Source organism: Culex quinquefasciatus, chromosome 2, assembly GCF_015732765.1.
Source record: "Culex quinquefasciatus strain JHB chromosome 2, VPISU_Cqui_1.0_pri_paternal, whole genome shotgun sequence".
NCBI classification, from domain to species: domain Eukaryota; kingdom Metazoa; phylum Arthropoda; class Insecta; order Diptera; family Culicidae; genus Culex; species Culex quinquefasciatus.
In genome coordinates, this window is record NC_051862.1 from 173,633,874 (window position 1) to 173,646,102 (window position 12,229).

General features: G+C 34.5%; 1 protein-coding gene across 14 annotated transcripts in view; it reads left to right on the plus strand.

Moving 5' to 3' along the window:
* The window catches only part of LOC6050518, a 78,373-nt gene that overhangs the window by 51,737 nt on the left and 14,407 nt on the right, over window positions 1–12,229 (plus strand). For all 14 annotated transcript variants that reach the window (XM_038256050.1, XM_038256054.1, XM_038256053.1 and 11 more), the window contains exons 5-7: window positions 5,259–5,379; window positions 6,188–6,354; window positions 9,493–9,612. In XM_038256050.1, coding sequence (XP_038111978.1) covers window positions 5,259–5,379; window positions 6,188–6,354; window positions 9,493–9,612 — 408 coding nt within the window. The remainder of the gene's footprint in view (window positions 1–5,258; window positions 5,380–6,187; window positions 6,355–9,492; window positions 9,613–12,229) is intronic.

The following is a 12,229-nucleotide window of genomic DNA, read 5'->3' on the forward strand; positions in this document are numbered from 1 at the left end:
TCAAAGATTTTTGTTTATTTTTTGTAGATTTATATTGAGATGCAGTAAAATAACAAAAAAATCACAGATTTTTTATACTTAAATATGGCAATTATTTTTTATTTGTGGCTATCAATTATATAATGCTATATGCTTAAAAAGCCCATTTTGAAAATCAATGCAAAAATAAACGTTAAACGATTGCACAAGTTTTTGTTAAATGAAAAAAAAAATCATCGATATTATTTTTTTCCTCAAGTTTTTTAGGGAAATTTTAAAGAGAAACGTAAAGTACAATTTTTATGGCCTAATTGTTTTGATCAGGAAACTAGAACACGTGATTTCAGGATTAGAATGGCCAACATCCGGAATGTTTGCTTAGTGAGAATTGAGAAAAATGAATAATTATTGCTTTAATCTAATCCAATGGAACATAAGAGAAGTCATTCTAAAGAAAACTCCAGGAAAAAAAAGATATAGATTACTGAAAAGATTGTTTGAACAGGTAAACATTTTGGCCACGCGTCGCCTCTGTAAATTTCAGTATTTTTTAAATTCCGAGATAATTTTTTTGGAATACGGGAAAAACAAGTTTTTTTTGCTAAAACTGTGTAAGCTTTAAGATTTCAGCGATGACCTGTACTGTACATGTTCGGGTACCAAAAGTTGTGTCTTTCAATTACGGAAATTTTGGTACCCAATTTCTTTCCGTTTTCGTAATTTCCTGTATTTGCGAGCGGCAGGTCGAAAAACCCAGCTTCTATTATTTAAAGATCGTATCTCGGAATACTGAAATTATAATTTCACCATTTTATTATATGTTAAGTAAATTTTTGCGAGGAATCCGATAAAAATATATAGACATAGACTCTCTGGTCCTGAGACCTTCTAAACAGTATTTTAAGTTTTCATGCGGTCTTTTCAAATGTAAGGCTCGATTTTTGAAACTCAAAGCTATTTTTTCTTTAAAGGCCAACTACTCACCATTCATTTGCGTCCAAGACAAGTAAAATCGGTTGAAATGTCGCGGAGTTGGTTTTGGCGAAAATCGACGGAGATTGTCATTTTTGGACCACCCTCACATGGCCTGATCACCATAATGGCCAAACAAAAAAAAATACGGTTCTAATTATTTCGGCCAAGGAACCGCCTGACAAATTTTGAGACCGATCGGAGATCTTTTTTTTTGGCTGAAGAAAGGCTCGTTAATAAAGACCTGGGTGATGAATCACTTTGTTTACATCTACAAAGTAGGCTTGTTCAAGCACAAGCATGACTTTTTTCATACTGGTTAATGAGCTGTTTTATTATCATTAGTATGTGTTTTATTTTGTCTAGTTTTTGTCATGTTTTGCTGGAAAATTTTGCGTGTGTTTAAGTTTCGATCGGTTAGAAGAGATTTTTCTTTTTTTTACGGGTGACAAAGAACTACGGCGAGAATGTCATTCTGCGATGTCGCAGATAAATTCCCTGGCTGATTTTGGAATCCTGCAGCTCTTTCTGCAGCTTCTTTCTTTTACTTTTTTTATAGCTCTTTCTGGTCCAGCGAAAAAACATCGCTAATTCTAGCGAAGTTAATCCAACAAACAGAGAAAATTTGCACTAAACCAGTAGGTTTTCAAACGGATTCAAACAATAAAGACCGCATCTGGATGGATACAGCCGCGTCGACTCCATGAACAACTTCCATTCATGATTATAAAAAAATGAAGATCTCGCCGTCAACTTTCTTAACATGTCTTGACTTCAACTTTAGGTTCCAAAAGCTATACATTTTTTATTCATGAGCAATTCCAGCTCAAATCAGGAATTTTTCTGGTACTTTTGTACCCGACCCTCTCCGATTTCAATGAAACTTTTTAGACATGTTATCCCAGGCCTATATAAGCCATTTTTGTGTATATGGAGCCAATAGTACTCGAAAATAACATTTGAGAAGGGCGTAAGGTATTTAAATATTTTTGTATTTTGCAATTTAAAAATTACTGTATCTCAAAGCCATTGCTTCGTATCCAAAAGTGGTCAAAGACAAACTTGTAGGAAATTGGACGGGCTTTCGGAAAAAATACACTGAAACAAATATACTCGCCACTTCTATGAGATTTTTTGATTTTTAGGTCTAAAACTTAAATTTAAAGGTGTTGTCACGATTTTTTTTCGTTCAAAATTTTTGAGGAAATAGCCTAAGATGTTAACAAAAGACTGACGAAAAATGCAGGATGGTATGTTTCTCCTAAAAAAATACAAAAATCATTTACTAAAACTGTTTTTTTGAAAAGTGGTCTAAACGTCAAAATTTTCAAAAACCCATAATGGGAATCGATTCCCCAGACAATTTTACATAAAAGTCTCCATATTGACTATTGTCCTATGTCCAATCCTTGGGAAGACACAGCGGATTTTAAAATAAAAATGATGAAAAAATGGGTTTTTTGGTGGTTTTTGGCAATTTTTGTATGACAGACTTGGTTTTTCAGTCTCGTAAATATTTTTACCGGAAAGCTCGTCCAATTTCCCATAAGTTTGCCTTTGACAGCATTTCAATTGAATGTAAGGGCTTACAGTTATAAGCTTAATTACATTGTTAATAACTGAAAAGAGAATATTTTTTTCAGTGTGGTAAAACCCTGGATAGTAAATTAGCTTACGTAAATATCAAAACGAGTCAAATCAAAAAGCTGTCAAAGGCAAACTTATGGGAAATTGGACGAGCTTTCCGGTAAAAATATTTACGAGACTGAAAAACCAAGTCTGTTTTATAGAAATTGCCAAATACCACCAAAAAACCAATTTTTTCATCATTTTAATTTTTAAAACCGCTGTATCTTCCCAAGGATTGGACATAGGACAATGGTCAATATGGAGACTTATATGTAAAATTGTCTGAGGAATCGATTCCCACTATGGGTTTTTGAAAATTTTGACGTTTAGACCACTTTTCAAAAAAAACAGTTTTAGTAAATGATTTTTGTATTTTTTAGGAGAGACATACCATCCTGCATTTTTCGTCAGTCTTTTGTTAACATCTTAGACTATTTCCTCGAAAATTTTGAACGAAAAAAAATCGTGACAAAACCTTTAAATTTAAGTTTTAGACCTAAAAATCAAAAAAATCTCATAGAAGTGGCGTGTATTTTTGTTTCAGTGTATTTTTTTCCGAAAGCCCGTCTAATTTCCTACAAGTTTGTCTTTGACCACTTTTGGATACGAAGCAATGGCTTTGAGATACAGTAATTTTTAAATTGCAAAATACAAAAATATTTAAATACCTTACGCTCTTCTCAAATGTTATTTTCGAGTACTATTGGCTCCATATACACAAAAATGGCTTATATAGGCCTGGGATAACATGTCTAAAAAGTTTCATTGAAATCGGAGAGGGTTGGGTACAAAAGTATCAGAAAAATTCCTGATTTGAGCTGGAATTGCTCTCATGCAAAAAAAAAAAAACAATATTTAATGATCGATAAAATACTCTCTACGTTTGGTGAACAGTAAAATGGTAAAAATACTTTGACAGTTCAAAATTGAGGCCGTTTTGCGAACCACTATTCAGCACCCAGATAAAGACAACTAACTAATTAGCTTTTATCGAATCATGCTGTTTAGAATAAACAGTTTTGTCAATTAACAATACGCCTTCAAAAGATTGCAATTTTTTTTTATTGTTTTAAAAAAAATGGACGAAAAATATATTCAAAAATTCTGGAAATAAGTGAAAAAGTATTAAAAAAATCAGAATGGAAAAAAGTTTAGCTGGAAAACATTAGGGTTTTGGAAATGCCCATTGTTATAATATTGATAAGGGTGATGCAAATATTTTTCAAAGCTTTTTTTTGGGACAAATTCCCCGTGTACTCCCGTTCAATTTATGCACGCATTTCGCATGTTTCTGTTGGCTCTGAAACAAAAATTGAAATGAAATTGTTTTGCAATGAATATTTTTCCAAAAAAAATGGATGGAATCAAAAAATTTCGCGAAAAATAAACTTTATGCGATATTGTACATAGACAATTTTCAAAAATTTTGAAATTTGAATGAACCCCAACATGCTTAATTACGCAAAATTTCAAAGTTTTTTTGAGAAAATTTTATTTTGGGGGGGGGGGGGGTTATTATTACAGTTATTTTTGGTTTGAAAATAACTGTAATAGCCTAAGTTACAATAATTCATTAATTTTTTATAAGAATCCGAATCATTGCTTAATTTTAAAAGTTCAAATTTTTATTGCACTAGATATTATTTTGAAACATATTTCGTCAAACAATCCTTGCGCAATTTCCGGATTTTCCGAAAAATTGCGAAGTTGTGGAGCTTTGGTGTCTTCAGTCTTCTGAAAAATGGAAATGGGAAGGGGCAACTTTTGGTTTGGTCGAAAATCAACTTTGTGAGAATATTTTTGGGATTTTTTATCTACTAGAAAGTTGTTGGACTTGCCAATCCACGCAACTTTGTCAAAAACACCAAACAAATCTCTTTTTACGAGTTAAATTACATGCACAGTACCTGTTACGTTTAATCAGGCTCATATGTAGTATTCAGACATGCCCGCAAAAAAAAAGTCATTACTGTTACATCCTATTGTCGATGATGTTGTCCACTGTCAGACTCAAACTCAGTGACATTCTCTGCGGACATTCCCTTTCTCGGGAAACTATTCAGGAGGGGGACAAATTCCCCGTGTACTCCCGTTCAATTTATGCACGCATTTCGCATGTTTCTGTACCCCTAATGATAGCCAAGCTTTCAGAACTGACCGGTTTCAACATTAATGTTGCAAAGTGCAAATATTTGCACCAACGTGCATCCACCCACCGCCGTCGCGACACAACATTAGCCAAATGCGCCTCGCGCCGATTACGGTTATGATAATGGCCACGGCGGCATTGCAATGTGTCACAATGCGGTTGTTTTCAGGCCCGGCCCTGGATGAATTGAAAAGCTGATTATATGGCCATTGTTATGATTGTTTTAAAATTGCTTACTCAGCTGGTGACAATAGTGCGCACGTATTGTCACACGGATTGCCGCAATACTTGTTTTGAATGGGTATTTACTTTTACTTTTTTCAGGTTTATAGTGCTATCATATTTTGAACTGAAAAGATCTTCAATTTTCATATCTAAGAATACTTTTAGATCATACCAAATGCTAGTATAAACTTTGTTCGTCTTTCTTTAGATTGATACACAACATCATACAACTTCACAACTCATACATGACAAATTCAAATTGTAAATTGCAATCGCTAAAATTCGATTTCTTGCTTTTCTCCAGTTTCAGATATCCTGCATCCCAACTACGACGATCCCAGCTCTAGTTTAAAGTATTTCGATATCGCGAAAGCTCTTACACTCGGTTGTAATATCACGAAAGAGGGAGATTATGAGTTAAGTTGGTAAGTAAACTAATCTCCTTTGATTTGTATGCGTTGAAATGACAAACAAAATCTTGAATTTTTACTTTAAAAATACGATTTAGTCCGGTTCATACCATGAGTGTGATTATGCGTAAAATTAATGAACCACCTCCGGTAGGCAATCTTAAAGCAAAGTCGCGCATTTTCCTACTAATTAAAGCAGGACAAATCACAGCAGGAAAACACAAATTTGCACTTTTCCTGTCCGTCGTCTCCGCGTGGAAAGAACGGCACATGCAAAATTAAACTCGAAATTAAAATTCACAGCGCGTTGAAGCGTCCATCAATTATCATAACTTTCCCAGCCCAGCCATCGTCCCCTTCCAGGTGGTTGTAGTTGTGCTTAGAAACCGCTTAGCATTCATTGATCAGTTTCCCCCCCGCCTTTCTCGCAGAAGAAAATTTGCATGGTGCAACCTCGTTTGTCACTGCAATTGGTTTGCGCAAAACTTTACGAGAAAACCACGTGCGCCAACTTCAATTCATTAGCACAGGACGCGCGGAGCTGGAAACACGACGACAACAAGACTAACGGGGTGTCTGCTTGCTGAATGAGTTCTCACCATCTTGGAAAATTAGCATCCCATTAGCATTGCACTGTACTTTTCAGGGGGGAGATTGGGAAGAGAGCGGAATGTTTAGACATATTACTTCAGTACTATAAACTTTGTGGAATATTTAGGATTTTTAAAGCTTTGAAGAAATTTTAATAATTGAATAAATAAGGGTTTTTAACATGAACAAAATCAAAAAAAAAATAAAAAATATTCTTTCTGTCTACTTTTAGGGCGAAAGACGGAAAGAACGTGAGCGACGTCGAATCGCTCAATAATCGCTTCAGGATCATTAAGGAGGAGAAGAAGTTCATCATCAGCCGGGCGCTGGAGAGCGATGCTGGCGTGTACACGTGTAGTGTGCCCGTGTTGAACGCGTCCAGAACTATTAATGTATTAGGTAAGTGCTCATGTTCTTGCAACGATAAAGGCTAACAATTGTCAGCATTGAAAATTCCGTAAAAAAACCATCCACTTTAACGACACCAAGGTCTTTTGTGGTTTCTATTGCAAGTTTCTGCTCGAACCTAGGAAACCAAAGGCTTGAATGGGGAGAGCACCCAAATCTGTTTTTACTCCAAGGAACCTTCCACTGACTGACGACCTTTGGATTGCGAGTCCAACGATTCCACCGGAACAGGCTTGTTTTTGTAACAACAACCAAGGCCGGGACCGACGTTTTACTTCCTCATCCGATGGAAGGTTGGAGCAGATGGGAATCGAACCCATGATCATCTGCTTACAAAGCGGACAGCTTAACCATTCGACCAAGCCTACGGCCGAAAAATTCCGTAATAATATCTTATTTTGAGGAAATTTTGGCTCAAAATTGTCTCTGTTACTCATTTTTATTTAGAGAATCGTGCCAGAAAGCATCTCTAAAGATTTTTCTAAAATTTTATTTGTTTCTGGTCACCCTGCTGATTATTTTAAAACATTAAAGTTTGAAATATTTGGAAAAATCGCTAGACTTAATGATACATGAGTGTTTTTGAAATGGAAATGTTAATCCAAAAATCAGAAGATTCTATTTTCAGTTTTCTGTGTATATCTGTGTTTCACAAAACTTTATTATTTTAACACTTGCCCTACTACTGTCTCAAAAGCAAAGCAATCCACTTTAACGACCCCCGGGTCTTTTGTGGTCTCTGTTGCAAGTTTCTGCTCATTTCTAGGCGTCCGAAGGTTCTGTGTGGTTAGTCACCCAAAACCTCTTTTACGCAAATGGACCGACGTTTTACTTCCCCATCCGATAGAAGGCCAGGAGGATAACGCGGGAATAGAACCCACGCCCCATAGCAACTTAGGGATCGGCAGCCGAAGTCGCTAACCACCGCGCCACGAGGCTCTGCTATCTACTGTCTCATTAGTTTTAAATTTCGTTAAAAATCAAAAATATTTAAAAAGTTTAGAGAAGATAAATCCATCGAAAATCACCATAAATACTATTTAAAAAAAACTTTCTTTGGAAACAACGCAGTAAACGAACCAAGTTCAATAAATTGATCCCAGTTTTGCGCTAATATGGCAGTTCCTAATATCAATATCAAAATCGAATTTCATTTCATTTATTTTGTTGTTCCAGCATTACTTGTGTGAAGTTACTATCCTAAGTTGAGATGTGGACTACCTTTTAACAGCTGATTCAACAGCTTAATTCAAAGTTGGGAACAGAGGTTGCGGGTGCCTAATGAATCGTGTAAATCTACTGAAGGAAAAAAGTTACAGAATATCCTTCGAATTTCTTTTCAAATTTATCAAAGATTGAAAAAAATGACCTTGGATTGGAGGAAGAGTTGATACTTTGCAAAACGTGATCATTTTAATGTATCTCTAATCACTATAAGTCCATAGACCAAAGCTAATTGAGGCATCGATAAACTATGATTTCTGGTTATTTATTTGGTAGAAACTTTGCTTTTTAATCTTCAGCCAGTTTACAGGTGGACTTGTAATCTATTATCATTAAAAACCAAAATCTTTTACTTTTTACAACACATGTCTAATTGATTGAACATATTAGCTATTTTGAAGTTCCATTTTTTTTACTATTGCCATTGCTATGTCACAAATTGATGATAGGTTGCTTGCCCCCAATTTTGAATAAAGTAGAATTTGCAGTCCAAAAGCACCTTTAACTTTTATTTTCAATCCGCCCTTTTTATATGTTGTATAAACCGTCGAGTAATTCTCTGAACCTAGCAATTTCGTAATTGTATATCTGCATTACAATTTGTCAATCAATTTCAGCTGTTTTTTTTTCATTTTTTGTTTTTTTTTTTTTTTCAAACAAGTCTTCATGCAGTTTTGAGGGTTTCCAAGTATTTTTCGATCGATTTCTATTTTTAGCAATGTTGCATGATCAGAAATTGTCAGAAAAATAGAAGCATAAAAAATAATCCCGATATTATTATTCTACTTTCTATTCAAAAACGTTACTTAATCCACCTTTAGGTGGTTGGTGCCTTCCTCACATTCATAATGTGAATACACTACACGGCATCAAAAAAAGTGTATTAATAACACTTATTTTATCAAAATATTTTAGATCCGGCATCAAATAAACTGTATTGAAAACACTAAAGTACTTATAGCTGTTAATAGGCTTGTCAGATTTTCAATCTTTTAGACTCTTTGAAAAGATCTCTTGATTACCTATTTTGTTATTTTGTTATTTTTTTTAACTTTTGATAGGGTTGTCAGATCAATAACGTTTTAGGCTTGTTGGAAAGGTCTTTTAAATACCATTCTAAAAATGTATATCATGACGGGTTTCTTATAAAAACCACCCTTTTCACAATCTTTCGAAGTTTAGCTAAAATCGTTTTTTAAGCATAACTTTTGAAGTACTTTTTTAAACTTCATAATATTAACTAGGGTCTTGTGGAACCCTAAGAAGGATTGAATGAGACCAAAACTGTCCAAATCGGTTCAGCCAGTCCGGAGATAATCGTGTGCGGTTTTCGGTGTACGGACTTACAGACATACACACGCACAGACATTTGTTCAGGATTCAGGTATACATGAAGGTAGGTCTACGAGGTCGAATAAAGAATTTCATTTTTCGAGTGATTTTGTAGCCTTTCCTCATTGAGGTGAGGAAGGCACAAATTGCATAATGAATTCCAGGATTATTATAATTAATTTTGATATGTTAGAGTTTAGAATTGTGCAAAATCTGCTACCGAATGCAGTAATTAAAAAAAAGATTGTTGGAATTAAAATCGAAAATATTGTCAAACAAAATTTCAAAATCAGTTCAAGTTGCACAAACAAATTTGAAATCTAAATCGACTCTATACGACTTTTGATAAAGCACCGTTTTCATATGGGCATTTTTAGCTCAAAAATTTCAAAAAATCAATAAATAAAATATGTAATGAAGGATATCATAAAATTTAAAAAAAAATTCATTCTTTGTATAATCTGACCATTCTGATAACATTATGATCAACATTTTAAAATGTAGCAATACTTTAAATAAAAGTGTTAAACATTGTAATTAATTAATTAATTTTCTCTCTCTTCCCCTCAACAGCAAATGTTATTGTTAAATTTGAAAGCACAGAAATAGGTAAAACAAACATGGTGGAAGGTGAAACTCTCACGCTGCACTGCTTGGCGTTCGGATCAGCTCCGAGAATCACCTGGATTGTCGGTAAGTTTCCCCTTTTAATTATTCTGTCGAATAATACTTCGATGCTTCTCTTGGTAAAATGAGTGGATTTATTTGTTATGACTTGGTGCTGCCATTGATATATTTGTGTTCATGCGAAGGAAAATAAATATTAAAACAACCTTTCGTCTCCACCGTACCATGCCTTCCGTATTAATTTTCAAAAAAATACACACACCTGCGACCTGGTCCCAATTAAGACCATCAGGTTGGCATCGTTTGAGGGAGGTGTGGTGCAACGATGCGCAGACTAATATTGGAATAATTGGAGTTAAAAATAGCACCCTGTTTTTGTCAGTGTGTATGAATTTGTGGGCAGGATGCACATCCCAGCGGATTCCATTCTCTCTTTTGCTATGTGTCGTGGACACAACAAAAACGGACCACGATCGTCACTTGAGTGTTGTGACGAACAGATGGCATTTGAGACAAAAGTGAGCAAAAATGCCACTGTTTTGTTGTCTTTTGACGATATTTATTCATTTTTGGCTGGTGAGAAATACAACAGAAAACTTTTTTTTTCTTTTAAATACTTTGAGGAAGATTCACGGGAAAAGTAGATTCAGAACAAAATACAATTTTAAACAAATTTATATTTGTATGAAGATCCTGTCAGTCTATCAATCGACAACTGTTATTTAGCTGACTGATGGCCATGCTCAAAACAAACGATGAATTCCAACCTCCCACATTCACACAAAACACCTTTCGAAACGCAAACATTAGCCTAAACGAAAGCCAAAAATAACTGACTTGGCAAAGATCACATATCAAGAGAATCGCAAATCGACAAAAAAAAGTGAATTCCTGTCTCGGGAAGTTCTTTTATCAAACGACTCAAACATGTTGCACGAACATTTCACGTCATATCGACACACCAAATCTGTAAACAATCGATAAACATTAGGCGTTGTTTATGTAAACTGGACACCCCAGACCACCAGACCACTGTTTGCCAGATTTTGCGAGTTATATATGTAGGGTGAAAGTCAGTGGGCAAACAATAAACAATTCGTTTGTGGGAGTAAATATTTAAATGCGATGTGTTCTCAGCATATTTTTTATCGCCTTTGTATTAACTAACTCACTTCGTTAGCATCTTTGAGTTAAACTTGTGGGTATCATTGGAATTAAAGGTTTCCTCGTGGAACGCCAAAAATCGATTAAAATTCAAATTCTTTCAAACTTCTGGCGAAACCAACCCACCTTCTACCGCACAAACTACTTTATAAACTGGCCAAGTGCGAACTTCAACCTGTAAATTACTCCATTTGCACTTGTTGTTTTTCCACCTGCTTTTTGTTGTGGTTGTTGTTGTTTCCCATGGGCAAGCCCAAGCTCAGCCGTGTGGTGCGGCCCACGTTCGGGCATTTAGTGCTGCCTTAGTCACGCAAACTTTCTGGCATAAATTAAAACGGCGCCCAACCCTCAAACCATAGAACCTACCCATCTACGGCTCAACCATGCAGGGACTACCCAAGTCCACCTGGGTTGACCTTTGATTTTGGTGGGGTCCAGACAGAAATGGTACTTCCGGCAAGAGATAAGTGCCAGGTGGAAAGTTTTTTTTTCCGTAGAAAGTCAGCCTTAATTAATAATGTAGAATGTGGTCAGGACACTAGGTCGAACATTGCGTACTTTGATTATTTTTATATATTTTTTGTAATAATATTATATTTTCAGTTTGTGTTCCTCAGTATTGCTCGAGGTAAGGCAGGCAAAAGCATTGTTTTTTTTTTCTATTTTCGCTAACTTTTTTTTTATTAAATCCTCAAATTTAAATTTTTATTTTATTTTATTCGATTGACATGAATCTCAAGGGGACCAAAAAATAAATTGACTTCATATTTTGTTCATACAAATATCTATATGATTATGCAATAATCTTTTCCCTAGATATCTTGGATTTTTGTTATCTGTTCAAATTGGCGTGTTCAGAAAATTTCTTGTAGAGTGTTATTGATGAGGATAACTTTTAAAATATAAATCAATCTTGAAAAGTAGTTTCATGTGAAAGCAGCGTTGAATTTAGTTAAGAATGAATATATTCATTTTTTTTTTAAAGAAATAACAAGAAAATTTCCTATTTTTGTCCAAGACTTAGTTATCGAAATTTTTTACAAATTTTATTGAATAACATTGATGACTTTTCAATGCAAAAAAATGCCGCTTGCCAACAACAAAACATTGAAATTTCACGGTACACTAAGAGTGTGCTTAAAATTAACGCAAAGATAGATCGTAATAAGTTTGCAGTACTTCAAGATACAAAACAAAACCCCTTGGCACAAAAAAAATCATTCCAAAAAATAAGAATTTTTCAACATTGTGAAATTTTGCAGTAGTTTTATCTGCTGAATTAACGATTTGGCTGTCCTTATTTCACTGAGATTTAAAAAGTAAAAATTAACTTCAAATTATCTCCAAAATGAATAACTTCCTAAACAAAAATTTCACCTAAAGTACAATCAGTGAAATTAGTGAAGTAAAATAGTGGGTTTGCTATGGTCAGCAAAGGGTTATTTGAATATTTCAAAAAAGTTTTGGCAAATTTTCATTAATGGCATTTTTTTAACATTCGTTATTGATAATTTAAAAA